Source organism: Ranitomeya imitator, chromosome 8 (assembly GCF_032444005.1).
Source record: "Ranitomeya imitator isolate aRanImi1 chromosome 8, aRanImi1.pri, whole genome shotgun sequence".
Lineage (NCBI taxonomy): Eukaryota > Metazoa > Chordata > Amphibia > Anura > Dendrobatidae > Ranitomeya > Ranitomeya imitator.
In genome coordinates, this window is record NC_091289.1 from 15,708,272 (window position 1) to 15,730,864 (window position 22,593).

The 22,593-nt window shown below is 43.9% G+C and overlaps 1 protein-coding gene across 2 annotated transcripts in view; it reads right to left on the reverse strand.

The window, feature by feature from the left end:
• Positions 1–22,593, reverse strand: part of LOC138647410 (NUAK family SNF1-like kinase 1) — a 31,518-nt gene that overhangs the window by 7,621 nt on the left and 1,304 nt on the right. The window contains exons 1-3 of one of the 2 annotated variants that reach the window (XM_069736395.1): positions 19,394–19,504; positions 6,378–6,498; positions 3,864–4,015 (exon numbers count right to left, since the gene is read on the reverse strand). In XM_069736395.1, coding sequence (XP_069592496.1) covers positions 3,864–4,015; positions 6,378–6,498; positions 19,394–19,468 — 348 coding nt within the window. In that variant the 5' untranslated portion in view covers positions 19,469–19,504. Of the gene's footprint in view, positions 1–3,863; positions 4,016–6,377; positions 6,499–19,393; positions 19,505–22,593 lie in introns of those variants that run through there. The other variant, XM_069736394.1, reaches the window with a different exon arrangement.

Below are 22,593 nucleotides of genomic sequence, written 5' to 3' on the forward strand. Positions count from 1 at the left end.
TGATTCACAGGTAAACATATAACGATTCAGCAGAAAAGCAAAAATAGCAAAAGCCATAAATAGTGAAATCACTAAGTAAATGTATATATATTTTTAGAAAGTCCTATCTCAGGTCTTTGGTCTAAACAACCAGAGCCGCAAACATCTGAAGAAAGTGCAATCAGCGTCTTTTATACATCATAATAAGGTAGCTGTAAAGGGATCATTTATTAGGAGTCATGAATTATTTTAAGTGGTTTTCCGTCATTTTGTAACATACTCTATTTACCTTTCCATTGCCCCCCCCTCCCTTCTCCTAATCCCAACAGTCCCCCAGTTCCTTGGTGGTCTCTGCAGCAGCAATGACCTACCATGTATCAACTCTTGACCATGACTTTCTGCACGGACAAGCCGCCAATGCAAAAATTCATTGGCCAACGTACAATGCTATGACCTATTAAAAAAAACAGTAGGAACACCAATGGGGAATTATGTGAAGTTTTTAAAAAAAAAGCTGGGTGTTTATAACTGTTAACAATCCCCTTAAAGAGAATGTCTCACTGCCCATAAATATGTAGTTTTTTCCCCCCAGGTATAAATGCCGCTGTTCTCCTGAATCCGGAGATGTCTTTCTTTTCTTTCTGTGCCTCTCTGTCCCTGAGATATGACCCTCTCTTTCCTGGCTAATATCCAGTCCTGTTAGCTAAGTGGGCGTGGCCATGACTACTCGAGGACAACGCCCAGTTAGATAAGACTAGATTTATATACAGGTGGTCATATCTCAGCAACGGAGCGGCGCACGAGCAAAAGAAAGACATCGCCGGATTCAGGAGAACAGCACCGTTTACATCAGGTAAAACATGTTATATGTTTATGACAAGTGACCACTCCCCTTTAAGGAAAACTAAGGTAAAAATTGAATATAAAATAATATGTTGGGCCTTTGTGGGTTACAACCTGGTTCTCTGTGTTCTTTAGGAATCAGGCATTATCAATTATAGTGATGGCATAACTTTTTTTTTAAAGAAAAAGGACTTAGACTGGGTTTATGGATAGACACAGAAATCAGGAGGAAGTGTGAGGGGTTAGATGTAGGGACCTCTTGTCTGGATGGACATGGACACAAGGTTAGGTCAGAAGCTAGGCCTGACCGTGGGATCGTCTAGTTAGTCTAGCCTGACTTGGCGCCTAAACTCAGCCCAAAAAGGATTATCAATTAATTTTTAAGATTCTGTATTTGTGGGCAAGATATTGGGGGAGTCTTGGCCGCCAGTCGCGCCCCCCCAGTGTGTTCATACTCTATGTATACAGACGATGATTAGTTTCTTCCTGTGGGTGATCTGCGTTATCCCACCTCCGGGCTAATCTCTCTGGAGACAGGACAATCGCAGATTCCTCTCCGGCTGAGTCCTGAAATAAACTCAGTGCGGCAGTCACGGAATATAAATACCCCGGCAGTGCGGCCCAGGTACATTGTATACCCCTGAATCACCGCACCGGACGGTAATTACTCTGAGCGCCGACGCTTCCATGTTCTAGGAATTTAAAGCAAGACATAAAGTATCTCGGACATAATGCAGGCGCCCCATCCGTACGCCTGGATACCAAGAATTAGAGATAAATATACAACTAACAGACTGATATCGCTCCTTGGGATCGGCCGGCAGTAGCTACACAGGAGAGAGATGCCCCCAGTCCACAGCTGGGTGCCCCCCACATCCAGAAAACAGCATGGTGGTCACCACACCCCATTATATTATTTCCCTAGAAGTTTTGTGACCTTATGTCATTGCAAAACCAAATAAATGAGCCGGACCATATGCTGGTAAAGCAGCCCTGCGTAAGGCCGCGTTCACACTGCGGCCATTTCACAGGCAAAACCCAAGAAAACAAAAAACGAACATATATCCTTTAGTAAGTAAATAGATAATAGTACATGTAAACAACATACATAGGGTAATGTAGTTAACACAAGTCTGATCAAAAAAGCCAATCCCACCGCGACAAGGTGCACCCATCGGGGCGGTCCTATCCTGTCTCTAGTATCAAAACCTTACTTTTGCTCCAGCCGACCTCAATGTGAATAAGGGCAGAGCGGACAGAGGCCGGCCGGTTCAGGCGCCATCTAGATAAATGTGTGGCTCAGAAAGGGGAAGCCACACAGAGAGCAAGAAACTACAGCAAAACCAAACAAATGAGCCGCAGCGTGAGCTAGCATACGTGCAATGTTCACGTATGTTCACACTGTGGCCATTTCACAGACAATGCTTATGTTATAGCAGCAGATTTAGTAGTATGTATGCGCTATATGGTGGTATTATCATCTGTATAATCTGGTATTATTAGGAGTACACTGTATGGTAATATTATGTTTACCCTCTATGGCATTGCTATGTGCACACTGCATGGTATTATTAGGTGTACACTGTATTTATTTATTTTACTCACTTATATAACGCCATTAATTCCACAGCGCTTTGCATGATGGGAGTATGTGTACATTGCATGGCATTGTTATGTGTGCACAGTATGGTAATGTTATACTTTCACAATATGTTAATGTAATGTATTGATTGTACGGTATTATTATGTGTTCATTATATGGCACTGTTACGCGTTCACTTTACAGCATTGTACTGACTGCACAGCACTGATATCTTTTCACTGTTATGTGCTCACGATATGGCACTGTTATGTGCACACTGTATAGTAAAGTTATGTGTTTGCTGTATCGTTCTGTCTTCAATTCCCTATATGCCGTTCTTATGTAGCACTATATGGCATTGCTATATGCTGACAGTAATGTGTTTTATATTCACTGTATGGCATTATTATTTTGCACCGTTATGTCTTTACTGTTTTATATTGTATTCTTTGTGTACTCCGCAGTATTATTATTATTTGGCACTTTTATGTGCTTAATGTATTATATTGTATCCTTTGTGTACTATGCGGTATTATTATTTGACACCTTTATGTGTTTACTGTATTATATTGTATCCTTTGTGTACTGTGTGATATTATTTGGCACCATTATGTGTTTACTGTATTGTATTGTATCTTTTGTGTACTGTGCGGTATTATTATTTGACACCTTTATGTGTTTACTGTATTATATTGTATCCTTTGTGTACTGTGCGGTATTATTATTTGACACCTTTATGTGTTTACTGTATTATACTGTATCCTTTGTGTACTGTGCAGTATTATTATTATCTGGCACCTTTATGTGTTTACTGTATTATATTGTATCTTTTGTGTGCTGTGCGGTATTATTATTTGGCACTGTTTTGTATTATTATTTACAGGTGAAACATGAAGCTTATGGGCCTTAATGCAAAATCTGTAACTGGATCCCCCGCTATGGCATGTCATCTATAATATTGATATCCATTAATGTAAAAGAAAGGCACCAAGGGTGAGGCAGTTAGGCCCATGTTCTTATTAGCATTGTATGGCGCTCTTATATATCAGTAATTAATGCCATTTACATAAGGCCACAATACAGAGCTGCAATCTGTCCTCGGATGACTTGTTGGAAGGATGTGGTTTGCGTAAATCCAGAAACATATGTAAAAACTGTGATGGTGTTATATAACATACAACCTGCTGCTCTCTTCCACCCCCTTGCTTTACACTGCAGCCCTGCCTTCCGTCTGTAAGCACAAGCCCACCGTAAAGTCAGTACATAAAATGCTGATTTCTTTACAGTATAGGAGGAATGATTATAAAAATGCAGGATTCTAACCCGCCAGGGAACAGGCCTCCATGCTGACTGTTTCCCCTGCGGCAAGTGCACCTGTCAGGTATGTGCTCCAGGCAGGACTGAACGTGAAATATTTTGACAAGTTTGGAAACCGCTGTTTGTATCTGAACGTGTTTACCTTGTGGCAGTAGTGAACAGCGGAGACAATCTGTCTGAAGAACCTGCGAGCTTCGCTCTCCAGGAGCTGGTGCTTGTTATTTATGAAGTCATACAATTCTCCGCTGCTGGCGTACTCCATGACGATGATGATCTTATCTGGGCTCTCAAACACTGGAAAAACAAGAGAAAAAAAAGCGTCTTCATATTATTCCCACATGCTGCTGCTCCTTCTCCCCTCTCACAGCACACAGTCTCATAGAGACAAGCACAGGGAAACTGAAGCTGCATCTCCCTCCTCTCCCCTCTTACTCCTATTTTCATTTACAACGACATATTAGTGAACTGCTACATTTACAAATGTCTAATACTATAATATGGCTTCCCACAAGGTGAATCTATATTGACATATAAATGTTCAGAGGTTTAATTAATTTTCGAGAGAACCAGTCACAGCTTTAAGAACTTATTAAAATGAATATATCCAACCTGACACTCAGTGATTTAATAGCCGTGTATTCTACATCCACCCAACCCGACAGTCTGGTTTGGCCATGATAGACTGTGAAATGAAATTTTACACGTCCTCCCTGTTATTATCTGTCCCTGCTGTTAAAATTTGTCATGGACTTATTGTGTCTGGGATGAGAGCACGTTCCTGGTCACGCTCCTACAATAGTAACTGCCAGTGATAAAACCGTCGTCTGACACTTACAGGCTGCAAAGTACTAAGGAAATATGGAAGATCCTTCTATTAACTAAAAATGAGGAATGGAAAGCTTCACTTATGTCTGAGAATTATTTATTATAATAAGAAGCTGATACACAAGAAGCCGTATTATAGCAGTTATATTCTTGTACATAGGGGCAGTGTTATAGTAGTTATATTCTTGTACATAGGAGCAGTATTATAGTAGTTATATTCTTGTACATAGGGGCAGTATTATAGTAGTTATATTCTTGTACATAGGGGTTAGTATTATAGCAGTTATATTCTTGTACATAGGAGCAGTATTATAGTAGTTATATTCTTGTACATAGGGGCAGTATTATAGTAGTTATATTCTTGTACATAGGGGCAGTATTATAGTAGTTATATTCTTGTACATAGGGGCAGTATTATAGTAGTTATATTCTTGTACATAGGGGGCAGTATTATAGCAGTTATATTTTTGTACATAGGGGCAGTATTATAGTAGTTATATTCTTGTATATAGGAGCAGTATTATAGTAGTTATATTCTTGTACATAGGGAGCAGTATTATATCATACATCTAGTAGTATTATATCATACATCTAGTAGTAGTTATATTCTTATACATAGGGGCAGTATTATAGTAGTTATATTCTTGTACATAGGAGCAGTATTATAGTAGTTATATTCTTGCACATAGGGGCAGTATTATAGTAGTTATATTCTTGTACATAGGGGCAGTATTATAGTAGTTATATTCTTGTACATAGGAGCAGTATTATAGTAGTTATATTCTTGCACATAGGGGCAGTATTATAGTAGTTATATTCTTGTACATAGGGGGCAGTATTATAGTAGTTATATTCTTGTACATAGGAGCAGTATTATAGTAGTTATATTCTTGCACATAGGGGCAGTATTATAGTAGTTATATTCTTGTACATGGGGGCAGTATTATAGCAGTTATATTCTTGTACATAGGGGCAGTATTATAGTAGTTATATTCTTGTACATAGGAGCAGTATTATAGTAGTTATATTCTTGTACATAGGGAGCAGGATTATATCATACATCTAGTAGTATTATATCATACATCTAGTAGTAGTTATATTCTTGTACATAGGGACAGTATTATAGTAGTTATATTCTTGTACATAGGAGCAGTATTATAGTAGTTATATTCTTGTACATAGGGGCAGTATTATAGTAGTTATATTCTTGCACATAGGGGCAGTATTATAGTAGCTATATTCTTGCACATAGGGGCAGTATTATAGTAGTTATATTCTTGCACATAGGGGCAGTATTATAGTAGTTATATTCTTGTACATAGGGGCAGTATTATAGTAGTTATATTCTTGTACATAGGGGCAGTATTATAGTAGTTCTTGTATTATATTAGTCAGTAGTTACAGTACATTTATTGCATTTATATACTTGTGTATCTGTATCCCTTTCCCATTTACACTGCTGATTATGTCTTACATGGATGACAGGGCCTTTGAACCCCTCAGACACCGAGCACCGGATGCAGCTGGGTCCTGGGCACCCCACAGATGTTCTGTACAGATACTGAACCAGCAGGGGCTTTAAATATGAGGATCTGATAAAAGTCAAACAAAGTGAACTTTTTGTAAAGCTTCTCAAAAAATCATTAGAAAGTCAAAGAATTCTCATTTGAGTCTATTGGAATGAATTGTTCCTTTCATGCCCTGGTATGGCAGACATAAGTCTCTATGAACAATTAAGCTAATAACCCCATTAACTGGCGGGATCTGCGCTGCCCGGGGAATCCTCCGCCTCTGACGCACTTTTAGATAGAAGCCCTAGGCCATTGCTGACCTTCGAAGACCTGTATGATGTGCTCGTGTTTCAGGAGCGCTGTGATCTCAATCTCTCGCTGAAGATGGACCCGGTCCAGCTCATCTGTGATCTTGTCTTTCTGAATTGATTTCACAGCAACCTAAAAAAAACAACAAGCGGTATAAGGTATTTAACCAGATGGCGGTATTAATCTGCAGTCAACTGCATTGCTAATTTAGAATGATATTATTTATTATAGACTTTTCCTAATAAATAATAAGTTTCTAATTTTAAAGATCTTTGCTTGCTGGAAACATTTTATTATTCGTTATGCTTTTCTTATATAGCGCTATGATATTCCGCAGCGCTTTACAGACATTATCGGCACTGTCCCTATTGGGGATCTATATTCCATATCAGTAGGTTCTAGGACCAACTCCAACCAGATATTGATGACCTATTCTAAAAACGGGTCATCAATACCTAAGTCTTTGACATCCCCTTCTCCAGACTCCAACATTCTATCTGCACTGATACATTGTAACAAACTATCACGACGGGGGAATATCTGTATACAATGGTCAAAACCTATATTGCAACCAACCCATTCGTTTTGTGAACAGAACCAGGCAATTTACACTCACTATAAACAAGGAAAAGTTGCTTCCAGCTGTATTTTTGGGATCCATATGAATGTTCCACTTTTTATTAAAGTCAAGAATTTTATCAGGAGCCGGAAGTAACTTTTTCTTGTTTACTCGGTCATTTACGTTTGGGCAAAACGGATTTCTGCGCTCCTACCATACGAACAGTATTGGGGGATCTCGGCTGCACTTTTTTCCTTTTTTTTTTTTACTTAGGGTATGTGCACACGATGCAGATTTAGTGCAGAACTGCAGCAGATTTTTCTGCACCAAATCTGCATCGTGTGCAGACAGCCTAACAGTCACTGACAGCAAGCAGAGATATTATACAGTATATGGTGAATAATTGAAATTTACAGTTTATTAGAAAGGTGCTACAATGTTGAAGACATGGATGTGCGTTTTATTAGTCGCTCTTCTTATAATAATGCTGTTCTGTAATAAGCTGATGCCGTTTACAAACAAGAAAAAGCAGCGTTCTGTTCAGACTCCGAGCCGCGAACATTCGGGTTCTGCAGATACAATATTATTCCAGACCACAAGATCGGAGGGTTACATAATCACCCAGGAGTGCGGCCCTGGTCTAATATTACACACATTTCACAATCTCTGCCCAGTCACAAGGTTCTTGTAAACAGCATCGGCCCAGTAAACACCAGCACACAGCACTGGGAGGGTAAACACCAGTACACAGCACCGGCCCAGTAATCACCAGTACACAGCACCGGCCCAGTAATCACCAGAACAGAGCACCGGCCCAGTAATCACCAGTACACACCACCGGCCCAGTAATCACCAGTACACAGCACCGGCCCAGTAATCACCAGTACACAGCACCGGCCCAGTAATCACCAGCACACAGCACCGGCCCAGTAATCACCAGTACAGAGCACCGGCCCAGTAATCACCAGTACACAGCACCAGCCCAGTAATCACCAGTACACAGCACCGGCCCAGTAATCACCAGAACAGAGCACCGGCCCAGTAATCACCAGTACACAGCACCGGCCCAGTAATCACCAGTACACAGCACCGGCCCAGTAATCACCAGTACACAGCACCGGCCCAGTAATCACCAGTACACAGCACCGGCCCAGTAATCACCAGTACACAGCACCAGCCCAGTAATCACCAGTACACAGCACCGGCCCAGTAATCACCAGTACACAGCACCGGCCCAGTAATCACCAGTACACAGCACCGGCCCAGTAATCACCAGTACACAGCACCAGCCCAGTAATCACCAGTACAGAGCACCGGCCCAGTAATCACCAGTACACAGCACCAGCCCAGTAATCACCAGCACACAGCACCGGCCCAGTAATCACCAGTACAGAGCACCGGCCCAGTAATCACCAGTACACACCACCGGCCCAGTAATCACCAGTACACAGCACCGGCCCAGTAATCACCAGTACACAGCACCGGCCCAGTAATACCAGTACACAGCACCGGCCCAGTAATCACCAGTACACAGCACCGGCCCAGTAATCATCAGTACACAGCACAGGCCCAGTAATCACCAGTACACAGCACCGGCCCAGTAATCACCAGTACACAGCTCCGGCCCAGTAATATTCAGTACACAGCTCCGGCCCAGTAATCACCAGTACACAGCACCGGCCCAGTAATCACCAGTACACAGCACTGGCCCGTAATCACCAGTACACAGCACCGGCCCAGTAATCACCAGTACACAGCTCCAGCCCAGTAATCACCAGCACACAGCACCTGCCCAGTAATCACCAGTACACAGCACCGGCCCAGTAATCACCAGTACACAGCACTGGCCCGTAATCACCAGTACACAGCACCGGCCCAGTAATCACCAGTACACAGCTCCGGCCCAGTAATCACCAGTACACAGCACCGGCCCAGTAATCACCAGTACACAGCACCGGCCCAGTAATAATCAGCACAGAGCACCGGCCCAGTAATCACCAGTACACAGCACCGAACCAGTAATCACCAGTACACAGCACTGAACCAGTAATCACCAGCACACAGCACCTGCCCAGTAATCACCAGTACACAGCACCGGCCCAGTAATCATCAGCACAGAGCACCGGCCTGGTAAACACCAGTACACAGCACCGGCCCAGTAAACACCAGTACACAGCACCGGCCCAGTAATCACCAGTACACAGCACAGGCCCAGTAATCACCAGTACACAGCACCGGCCCAGTAATCACCAGTACACAGCACCGGCCCAGTAATAATCAGCACAGAGCACCGGCCTCGTAATCACAAGCACACAGCACCGAACCAGTAATCACCAGTACACAGCACCGGCCCAGTAATCACCAGTACACAGCACCGGCCCAGTAATAATCAGCACAGAGCACCGGCCCAGTAATCACCAGTACACAGCACCGAACCAGTAATCACCAGTACACATCACTGAACCAGTAATCACCAGCACACAGCACCTGCCCAGTAATCACCAGTACACAGCACCGGCCCAGTAATCATCAGCACAGAGCACCGGCCTGGTAAACACCAGTACACAGCACCGGCCCAGTAAACACCAGTACACAGCACCGGCCCAGTAATCACCAGTACACAGCACAGGCCCAGTAATCACCAGTACACAGCACCGGCCCAGTAATCACCAGTACACAGCACCGGCCCAGTAATAATCAGCACAGAGCACCGGCCCAGTAATCACCAGCACACAGCACCGAACCAGTAATCACCAGTACACAGCACCGGCCCAGTAATCACCAGTACACAGCACCGGCCCAGTAATAATCAGCACAGAGCACCGGCCTCGTAATCACAAGCACACAGCACCAGCCCAGTAATCACCAGTACACAGCACCGAACCAGTAATCACCAGTACACAGCACCGAACCAGTAATCACCAGTACACAGCACTGAACCAGTAATCACCAGCACACAGCACCTGCCCAGTAATCACCAGTACACAGCACCGAACCAGTAATCACCAGTACACAGCACTGGCCCAATAATCACCAGCACACAGCACCGAACCAGTAATCACCAGTACACAGCACTGAACCAGTAATCACCAGTACACAGCACCAGCCCAGTAATCACCAGTACACAGCACCGAACCAGTAATCACCAGTACACAGCACTGGCCCAATAATCACCAGCACACAGCACCGAACCAGTAATCACCAGTACACAGCACTGAACCAGTAATCACCAGTACACAGCACCAGCCCAGTAATCACCAGTACACAGCACCGAACCAGTAATCACCAGTACACAGCACTGGCCCAATAATCACCAGCACACAGCACCGAACCAGTAATCACCAGTACACAGCACCGGCCCAGTAATCACCAGTACACAGCACCGGCCCAGTAATAATCAGCACAGAGCACCGGCCTCGTAATCACAAGCACACAGCACCAGCCCAGTAATCACCAGTACACAGCACCGAACCAGTAATCACCAGTACACAGCACCGAACCAGTAATCACCAGTACACAGCACTGAACCAGTAATCACCAGCACACAGCACCTGCCCAGTAATCACCAGTACATAGCACCGGCCCAGTAATCATCAGCACAGAGCACCGGCCTCGTAATCACAAGCACACAGCACCAGCCCAGTAATCACCAGTACACAGCACCGAACCAGTAATCACCAGTACACAGCACTGGCCCAATAATCACCAGCACACAGCACTGAACCAGTAATCACCAGTACACAGCACCGGCCCAGTAATCACCAGTACACAGCACCGGCCCAGTAATAATCAGCACAGAGCACCGGCCTCGTAATCACAAGCACACAGCACCAGCCCAGTAATCACCAGTACACAGCACCGAACCAGTAATCACCAGTACACAGCACTGAACCAGTAATCACCAGCACACAGCACCTGCCCAGTAATCACCAGTACACAGCACCGGCCCAGTAATAATCAGCACAGAGCACCGGCCTCGTAATCACAAGCACACAGCACCGGCCCAGTAATCACCAGTACACAGCACCGAACCAGTAATCACCAGTACACAGCACTGAACCAGTAATCACCAGCACACAGCACCGGCCCAGTAATCACCAGTACATAGCACCGGCCCAGTAATCATCAGCACAGAGCACCGGCCTGGTAAACACCAGTACACAGCACCGGCCCAGTAATCACCAGTACACAGCACCGGCCCAGTAATCACCAGTACACAGCACCGAACCAGTAATCACCAGTACACAGCACCGGCCCAGTAATAATCAGCACAGAGCACCGGCCTCGTAATCACAAGCACACAGCACCGGCCCAGTAATCACCAGTACACAGCACCGAACCAGTAATCACCAGTACACAGCACCGGCCCAGTAATCACCAGTATACAGCACCGGCCGAGTAATCACCAGTACACAGCACTGGCCCAATAATCACCAGCACACAGCACCGGCCCTGCAATCACCAGTACACAGCATCAAACCAGTAATCACCAGTACAAAGCACCGAAACAGTAATCACCAGTACACAGCACCGGCCCAATAATCACCAGCACACAGCACTGGGAGGGTAAACACCAGCACACAGCACCGGCCCAATAATCTCCAATACACAGCCTGGAATACAAGTCATATATAAAGGAACCCGTCTGGATGATGTCAGTACTGACACTTCGCACCATGACTGTATCGATAGCACAATAAAAATGCCGCCTGTCTTATAGTAATCCTATGGGCGGTGCTGAGAAATCGAGTTTTGAAGCCACATGCAAATTGGCCTGCAAGTGCATTGGGGGCGTGTTCACACAATCTGAGCATATCCACCACCCCCAATGCACTTCCAGGCTAATCTGCATGTGACGTCAAGGGATTTCTCAATGTGAGCACAAAGTCTCCCAAGTGCCTCTCTCCTCTCTAAGGGTATGTGCACACTGCACTTCTTAGTATGTGTGTTTATCAGTAAGACGACCTGCAGGACACCATCTTTTGTCAGTGTTTCTTATCAACGTTAAAGTCCCCCCTATAAAGGTGGTCGGTCTACAAGGCAAGGAGTGCAGCGCTTACAATCTCTTTGCTATAGAGTTTCCAAGCGCTGCTCTTAAGCTGGATCCGGCCAATTTCAGCGCTCTTGTCCTGTAGAATCTAATCTGCCTCTGCTTGCAACAAGGTAGAGATTACAAATCGGATCAGCAGCTCAACTCTGCCGCTTTTTCGAACTGTCAATCCTCGCCTGAAGTTCTATGTGGAGAACAATCCCATAATCTTTGTATCCATGATGAAAAGTTCTACAACTTTCAAATATACTTATTGCTTCAACTTCTCACCAATAAGATCTCTACTTGCTGACAGTGAGTGAAATCAGTCATTTTTTTACTTTCAGAGGCAGCAATCCTGTACATGGAAGTGGATACAATTGTAACCAGTCGTAAACAAATCAGTATCTGCACAATTCTCTGCTCGTTTGCTACAATGTAGCAGTTTGGGGTCCCCTTTACATAGGAGCTGGGCCACACCATAGTCGCACTACGATCCGTCCACTTTTCAAAAAGTAAATCACCAAAAGTCGCCATTTTTTTGCACAACTACAAGATGGGCAAAAATTTGCAACTTTTCTACCCAAGTTTTCTGGCAATCAACCTATGGCAGGAAAATGCCCCATTAAGAAGAATGGCCAGTTGTCCCTCTCTCACAGCTGCAGTGTCGTCACATAATCCGGGCACCGGAGCCTTCAGCCTTATGTTTACTTGTCAGGCTCTTATTCTGTTTGATACACGGCCATGTTTAAAGCGACTTCCTTCCTCGTTAGCGCTGGCACCGTGTTTCTTGCATAGTGCGTCACGGGCAGCAAAGATTCAGACTAAATAGACCGATGCATAAATATACACCCCCCCCCGGAGCTGGGCATGAGCCGCCCATAAACACATGATTGCCAATTATGCCACAATGGCTGTCTCCAACCGTTGCAAAACTAGTTTTTTGGATGCCCTGACTACTTCTTACTGTCGGGGCATGCTGGGAGTTGTAGTTTTACCAGTTCAAGAGCAGGGTAATTCCCAGTCTATACTTAGGGTAGATGGACAATAGATTCAATAAATCTTGCCATCATCCAATTATGTCTCCAGTAATCCGGCCACATCATCGCCCCAACTCTTAGGTCATATTTTTACATAAAACGTTCTAATTGGTCAATTCACGGTTAATAAATCATGGTCTTTTGTTCAGGATCCATATTTTTGGGCCACAGCAGAGAACGGTCACATTTATCGCTCTGGAGGACATGCCGATCCTACATCATGCAGAATATGAATGGACACGGTGTAATACTTCATTTCGCCTGTAGAGGTGCTGCAGGGAAATTAAACACTTACTTCCAGGTTTCCCCAGAGCCAATCACTGCGGATTTTCTAGGACCCCTTTAATTATCACAGAACTAATAATAAAAATCTAAAAAGGTGAAGGATTACGACTTCATGTTTAATAGTAGACTAGAATGGGCGGCGATCGTCTGTTGTCGGATCGCTCATATAAAATGGTCTAATACTCATAGCGCCACCTGTGGGCGTCCTCCATGTCTGCAGCCATCTTATGGGACGTCTGCTGGAAGGACAGATGTTCTTATAGTGATCAATGAGCCCGGAAGCTTTTATCTATCAGACAAGTCAGCAGCTTCCAGAAAACACTTAACCACATCCTCCTGCAACACACATGCGTCTGCGGCGTCACTGAGGACGTGAGAAGAGGCGCAGAAACTCCGCAGGATTCCCATCTCACACATAAGGAATTCAGGACTAAAAAAGGCACAAAACTCCGGAGCCCTCATAATCTGTAAACTATTCTATACAATCACTGGGAATCACCGCTCCGGACATTTCCACTGTGTCCCAACATGGCAGAGTCATAGTGTACACAGTGACTGCACCAGCAGAATAGTGAGCGCAGCTCTGGGGTATAATACAGGATGTAACTCAGGATCAGTAACGTAATGTATGTACACAGTGACTGCACCAGCAGAATAGTGAGTGCAGCTCTGGAGTATAATACAGGATGTAACTCAGGATCAGTAATGTAATGTATGTACACAGTGACTGCACCAGCAGAATAGTGAGTGCAGCTCTGGAGTATAATACAGGATGTAACTCAGGATCAGTAATGTAATGTATGTACACAGTGATTGCACCAGCAGAATAGTGAGCGCAGCTCTGGAGTATAATACAGGATGTAACTCAGGATCAGTAATGTATTGTATGTACACAGTGACTGCACCAGCAGAATAGTGAGTGCAGCTCTGGGGTATAATACAGGATGTAACTCAGGATCAGTAATGTAATGTATGTACACAGTGACTGCACCAGCAGAATAGTGAGTGCAGCTCTGGGGTATAATACAGGATGTAACTCAGGATCAGTAATGTAATGTATGTACACAGTGATTGCACCAGCAGAATAGTGAGTGCAGCTCTGGAGTATAATACAGGATGTAACTCAGGATCAGTAATGTATGTACACAGTGACTGCACCAGCAGAATAGTGAGTGCAGCTCTGGGGTATAATACTGGATGTAACTCAGGATCAGTAATGTAATGTATGTACACAGTGACTGCACCAGCAGAATAGTGAGTGCAGCTCTGGAGTATAATACAGGATGTAACTCAGGATCAGTAATGTAATGTATGTACACAGTGACTGCACCAGCAGAATAGTGAGCGCAGCTCTGGTGTATAATACAGGATGTAACTCAGGATCAGTAATGTAATGTATGTACACAGTGACTGCACCAGCAGAATAGTGAGCGCAGCTCTGGGGTATAATACAGGATGTAACTCAGGATCAGTAATGTAATGTATGTACACAGTGACTGCACCAGCAGAATAGTGAGTGCAGCTCTGGGGTATAATACAGGATGTAACTCAGGATCAGTAATGTAATGTATGTACACAGTGACAGCACCAGCGGAATAGTGAGCGCAGCTCTGGAGTATAATACAGGATGTAACTCAGGATCAGTAATGTAATGTATGTACACAGTGACTGCACCAGCAGAATAGTGAGTGCAGCTCTGGAGTATAATACAGGATGTAACTCAGGATCAGTAATGTAATGTATGTACACAGTGATTGCACCAGCAGAATAGTGAGCGCAGCTCTGGAGTATAATACAGGATGTAACTCAGGATCAGTAATGTATTGTATGTACACAGTGACTGCACCAGCAGAATAGTGAGTGCAGCTCTGGGGTATAATACAGGATGTAACTCAGGATCAGTAATGTAATGTATGTACACAGTGACTGCACCAGCAGAATAGTGAGTGCAGCTCTGGGGTATAATACAGGATGTAACTCAGGATCAGTAATGTAATGTATGTACACAGTGATTGCACCAGCAGAATAGTGAGTGCAGCTCTGGAGTATAATACAGGATGTAACTCAGGATCAGTAATGTATGTACACAGTGACTGCACCAGCAGAATAGTGAGTGCAGCTCTGGGGTATAATACTGGATGTAACTCAGGATCAGTAATGTAATGTATGTACACAGTGACTGCACCAGCAGAATAGTGAGTGCAGCTCTGGAGTATAATACAGGATGTAACTCAGGATCAGTAATGTAATGTATGTACACAGTGACTGCACCAGCAGAATAGTGAGCGCAGCTCTGGTGTATAATACAGGATGTAACTCAGGATCAGTAATGTAATGTATGTACACAGTGACTGCACCAGCAGAATAGTGAGCGCAGCTCTGGGGTATAATACAGGATGTAACTCAGGATCAGTAATGTAATGTATGTACACAGTGACTGCACCAGCAGAATAGTGAGTGCAGCTCTGGGGTATAATACAGGATGTAACTCAGGATCAGTAATGTAATGTATGTACACAGTGACAGCACCAGCGGAATAGTGAGCGCAGCTCTGGGGTATAATACAGGATGTAACTCAGGATCAGTAATGTAATGTATGTACACAGTGACTGCACCAGCAAAATAGTGAGTGCAGCTCTGGGGTATAATACAGGATGTAACTCAGGATCAGTAATGTAATGTATGTACACAGTGACTGCACCAGCAGAATAGTGAGTGCAGCTCTGGGGTATAATACAGGATGTAACTCAGGATCAGTAATGTATGTACACAGTGACTGCACCAGCAGAATAGTGAGTGCAGCTCTGGGGTATAATACAGGATGTAACTCAGGATCAGTAATGTAATGTATGTACACAGTGACTGCACCAGCAGAATAGTGAGTACAGCTCTGGAGTATAATACAGGATGTAACTCAGGATCAGTAATGTAATGTATGTACACAGTGACTGCACCAGCAGAATAGTGAGTGCAGCTCTGGAGTATAATACAGGACGTAACTAAGGATCAGTAATGTAATGTATGTACACAGTGACTGCACCAGCAGAATAGTGAGTGCAGCTCTGGAGTATAATACAGGACGTAACTCAGGATCAGTAATGTAATGTATGTACACAGTGACTGCACCAGCAGAATAGTGAGTGCAGCTCTGGAGTATAATACAGGATGTAACTCAGGATCAGTAATGTAATGTATGTACACAGTGACTGCACCAGCAGAATAGTGAGCGCAGCTCTGGAGTATAATACAGGATGTAACTCAGGATCAGTAATGTAATGTATGTACACAGTGACTGCACCAGCAGAATAGTGAGCGCAGCTCTGGAGTATAATACAGGATGTAACTCAGGATCAGTAATGTAATGTATGTACACAGTGACTGCACCAGCAGAATAGTGAGTGCAGCTCTGGAGTATAATACAGGATGTAACTCAGGATCAGTAATGTAATGTATGTACACAGTGACTGCACCAGCAGACTAGTGAGTGCAGCTCTGGAGTATAATACAGGACATAACTCAGGATCAGTAATGTAATGTATGTACACAGTGACTGCACCAGCAGAATAGTGAGTGCAGCTCTGGAGTATAATACAGGATGTAACTCAGGATCAGTAATGTAATGTATGTACACAGTGACTGCACCAGCAGAATAGTGAGTGCAGCTCTGGAGTATAATACAGGATGTAACTCAGGATCAGTAATGTAATGTATGTACACAGTGACTGCACCAGCAGAATAGTGAGTGCAGCTCTGGAGTATAATACAGGATGTAACTCAGGATCAGTAATGTAATGTATGTACACAGTGACTGCACCAGCAGAATAGTGAGTGTAGCTCTGGAGTATAATACAGGATGTAACTCAGGATCAGTAATGTAATGTATGTACACAGTGACTGCACCAGCAGAATAGTGAGTGCAGCTCTGGAGTATAATACAGGATGTAACTCAGGATCAGTAATGTAATGTATGTACACAGTGACTGCACCAGCAGAATAGTGAGTGTAGCTCTGGAGTATAATACAGGATGTAACTCGGGATCAGTAATGTAATGTATGTACACAGTGACTCCACTATTGAAGTGCAGGCTTTAAAAGAATAATCAATGCTCTTGTTTGTGGCTGGTAAGCTTCATTCTGGCGTTCATTATTATTATTATTATTATTATTGATCATGTGAGTGGATTCAGATATATAAAAGTTTCAGGGTATGCAAAAATAAATGTGACCCCTGACCACCATTCATGAGAGGGAACGTTTTCCTTTCTATCCCCCCAGGAATCAGAGACTTCAATATTTCTTTATATAATTTCTCCCTGTCTGCTCTGGAATGTCGGCAGCCGCTGAAATCACTCAGATTCCTTCTAGCACATTCTGGGCTGAGAAGAAGGAGAAAATAAAGGTGGGAAAACAGTGAAAGAGAAGTGAGAAGAGTCTCATGCTGGTAAGAGAAAGGAGCGGGCGGCTTTGATCTTCCATCTGTGATATGATGGGGAAATAACAAAACAATCCTCTAATCCGGCACAAAGAGAACTGTCAGATGCCAGATTATCAAATATTCCAGAAACAACACAAACCTCAATGTGTAAGGACATAACTGTGAAACTGACACTATATTGTGCTGAAAATAGGTATTGGATTACCAGATGTTCTGGATTATCAAATGCCAGATTAAAGGAACTTCATGTTATAATACACCATACCTATAATTGAAATATCTGATATTTTGTAATCTGGAACCTAGCAAATCCCATTACTGCTACTTACCTACATACCCACCAGCTTGCACTAAAGACCCTTCTATATCTATAGAAAGGTAAAGGGGTTTCCCAGGATTACAAGGTCTAAGGTGTTGCAGCTCTGTCACATTCCCTTAAAGGGATATAGGATCATAAACGTACATATTGTTCGATCAAATGTTTAAGTTAAATTCATTTTTATTTAATTTTTGACAATATTTTTTCAATATTCCATGTTATTCTCGATATTTAAAAAATTCTGAAATTTTAACACTTATCACTAGGCTTTATACTAGTTTCCTGTTCTATACAGATAACTTTTCAGCAGTCTCATTATCATCACAAACAGGATTCCTAGATAACCCAGGATCCACCATTCACAATATGTGATGTCACAGCTCACCTCCTCCTCCTCCTGTATAATGACTGATAACACCTCTATATGCAGTAGATAACACAGGATCCACCATTCACAATAGGTGATGTCACAGCTCACCTCCTCCTCCTGTATAATGGCTGATAACACCGCTATATACAGTAGATAACACAGGATCCACCATTCACAATAGGTGAGGTCACAGCTCACCTCCTCCTCCTGTACAATGACTGACAACACCTCTATATACAGTAGATAACACAGGATCCACCATTCCCAATAGGTGATGTCACAGCACACCTCCTCCTCCTCAAGTACAATGACTGATAGCACCTCTATATACAGCTGATAACACAGGATCCACCATTCAAAATACTTGATGTCACGGCTCACCTCCTCCTCCTGTACAATGACTGATAACACCTCTATATACAGTAGAAAACACAGGATCCACCATTCACAATAGATGATGTCACAGCTCACCTCCTCCTCCTGTACAATGACTGATAACACCTCTATATACAGTAGAAAACACAGGATCCACCATTCACAATAGGTAGTGTCACAGCTCACCTCCTCCTCCTGTACAATGACTGATAACACCTATATATACAGTAGATAACACAGGATCCACCATTCACAATAGGTGGTGTCACAGCTCACCTCCTCCTCCTGTACAATGACTGATAACACCTCTATAAACAGTAGATAACACAGAATCCACCATTCACAATAGGTGATATCACAGCTCTCCTCCTCCTCCTGTACAATGACTGATAACACCTCTATATACAGTAGATAACACAGAATCCACCATTCACAATAGCTGATGTCACAGCTCACCTCCTCCTCCTGTACAATGACTGATAACTCCTCTATATACAGTAGATAACACAGGATCCACCATTCACAATAGGTGATGTCACAGCTCACCTCCTCCTCCTGTACAATGACTGATAACACCTCTATATACAGTAGATAACACAGGATGTCACAGCTCACCTCCTCCTCCAGTAGATAACACAGGATCCACCCTATTACCAGGTTTCTCAGAACCAGGTGCACAATTCTGTGCATAATGTCACATTTTTGGATTTTGGGCGTTTTGTGTGGGTTTTTTCTCCCTTACACAATCCATTTGCAGCTGTGTGACAGCCCATGTGGGCACGGCCGCTGAGCGTGTTTAGACGAGTCAGCACCCTGTTCCTGCGCAATGTATGACACATTTTGTGGAATTCTTGCTTTCACCATCACACATTAATGCTTTTCTCTTTACATTTGCTTATTTCAAAGCTGACAATTTCAGGGGGAATAAATACTCCCAAATTGACTGTGGTTTAATTTTTGTGGTAGGTGCAACATCGAACTGATGACCAAGTCCCCTTTCATTTGTTGAAGTTGCGCATCTATGGAAACCGTGGTTTCAAAAACTAATTCTACTTTTTGGGAAAAATAATCTGTCATCTAAAAAAAACTGGAGCAGTTGGGTGCCAAGGGCAACATGATGATTTATTTTTTCAGGCTGAGCTGACATGGTAGATTTGGCTGCGGCACGTGTCATGTGGTTAAAGATTGCTGCATGCGACATTGCAGCATAATACAAGTGAATGTATTGGGCCCCTCAAGGTCAAGGTAACCCTCGATAAGGCTTCTTTTACACATACTGGGTTTTTTGCAACCCGTTATTGCGGGCCGTATCGCCGCAATTTTCAAGGTCTGCCGCAATATCAGACCGCCAAAAATCTTGCGGATCGCCATTTTTTGGGTTCCTAATAGTATAGCAAAAGTATTGGGAAAAAAAAACAGCGCTCTGCAAAACCGAAAGTCACGGTGCACCGCAAAAACGACCTTACGCTGTTTTTGTGGCCCCATTGGCCATACGGCGCGCCGTGGAATTATTGCGGCCCTATAGAAATCTATTGGGGCCGCAAAGTCACAGCAAGTAAAGTCACAATAAATCCAAGTGGTTCTGACATGTTGCGACTTGCTTGTCGTGGTACCTTCCAGATCACAATATGATCTGAAGGCAGAATTTTTATGCCACCGCTGCCCCCGGCCACCTGCCTGCATTATTCTTCCATCTGTCCTACACACTTGCTACCTTTTCCGCTTCCACATACGTCTTGTGTCAGCTCCTACTGCATTAAAACAGCTGTTCGGGTCTGGAGTCGGGGGATTTGGTCTATTTTTAAAGGCGCGGCCATGCAAGACTATCTGTTGAGTTAGTATATATCTATGCCAAACAGTTTATTTAACTTGGCAGGGATGAGGCGCGCTGCGCCACGGACTGCGCTCATTCTCATTACATTACTGCTGCATTCTGGAGAATTTTCAGCTTGGTAATAATCACTGAACATTGTCAATCTGAGAATCCTCTATAGAAAATCCAAAATAGCTTAAAAAAATCACCAAAAATCTAAAAATAATCCCACCGTAACCCACCCCCCATTGGAGAACTGCCCAGTAGTGTTTGTACAGCCAAAAAAACATGGCTCCTTTCTTTATTAAACAGCGCCACGTATGTCCACAGGTGGACAGTGGTATTGCAGCTCAATCGCCATTGCTTTTAAAGGGGTGGTCTGGTACTTTAACATTGATGGCCTATCCTTGGGATATGTCTTTAATGTCTGATCATGAGGGTGCGACAGCGATCAGCTGTTCCCGGTGTTGACCAGATGTGACGAGTTGCACAGCACACCTCCGCCGATGGAATAATGGTCGCGGCCGGGTAAGGTACATCCGCCTCTATAGATATGAATAGGGAATAGCGGGGCCACTATACAATCGTCAGAGCTGTGCAACTCCATATTGAGCAGTTCCAGACATTGATGACCATTGATGACTCATCCAATCGCCTCCAAGACTTCTCCCGAATATCCCCCATCCTCTGGAACTCTCTGGCCCAACACGTCCGACTATCAACCACAGTCGGATCCTTCAGACGGAACCTGAAAACTCATCTCTTCAGGAAAGCCTACAGCCTGCACTGACACCGCTGCTGCCTCATCACTATTGACGCTACCGCCTCACCAACACCGGAGCTACCGCCTCACCAACACCGGAGCTACCGCCGCACCAACACCGGAGCTACCGCCTCACCAACACCGGAGCTACCGCCTCACCAACACCGGAGCTACCGCCTCACCAACACCGGAGCTACCGCCTCACCAACACCGGAGCTACCGCCTCACCAACACCGGAGCTACCGCCTCACCAACACCGGAGCTACCGCCTCACCAACACCGGAGCTCCTGCAACCCTCAACCTACTGTCTCCTTCCCCATAATCCTGTAGAATGTAAGCCCGCAAGGGCAGGGTCCTCGCCCCTCTGTATCAGTCCGTCATTGTTAGTTTGTTTACTGTATGTGATATTTGTAACTTGTATGTAACCCCTTCTCATGTACAGCACCATGGAATCAATGGAGCTATATAAATAAATAATAATAATAATAATAATAATAATAATCCTAAGGATACGCCATCAATGTTAAAGTCACGGACAACCCCTTTAATGGATTTTGGAGTAAATTGCACCACAAAAAAAAATCTCGCAACTAATGGCATGCGCTCAAAAGTGAGCAAAAAGGTGATGTGAAAAGAACTCGCAGTGGTCTCCACATAGTACAAATGGCGCCAGATCTTTCAAAATGGCGACTAGCGAGACGTGTTAGACAGGTTGGCTGCCATACACCACACTGATATTTTGGGCCAAAACAATCTTGAAAAAATTTGGCGCATTTTACTACACAAAACTGCCAAGATATCCAGCAGACATAATAATCCTGGCCCTCGGCGCGGACTTTGCCTTATTGGCGTCATTTACTGTACATTTCTATTACTTAGTAATTCTGCCCATTATTAGGCCTTATGTGTGTAAACAAAGAACTGTCGTCCGTAGCAACCAATCAGATCCCTGTTTGAATTCCGGTCTGAAAATGAAAGCAGCGTCCTGACTGGTCGATACGGACAACGTGGCTATTTGATAAGGAATATTAGGCCCAATCATATTACCGTTTTCATTCTGGTGTGAAAATGAAAGCAATGCTTTGATTGGTTGCTATTGACAACATGGATATTTTTTTTTATCAGGTCCAATCAGATTTCAGTTTTCATTCTGGTTTGAAAATGAAAGCGGTGTTCTGATTGGTTGCTATGGACAACATGTCCCGTCCTTATTTCCTATAGTTTACCTCCATAAGGAA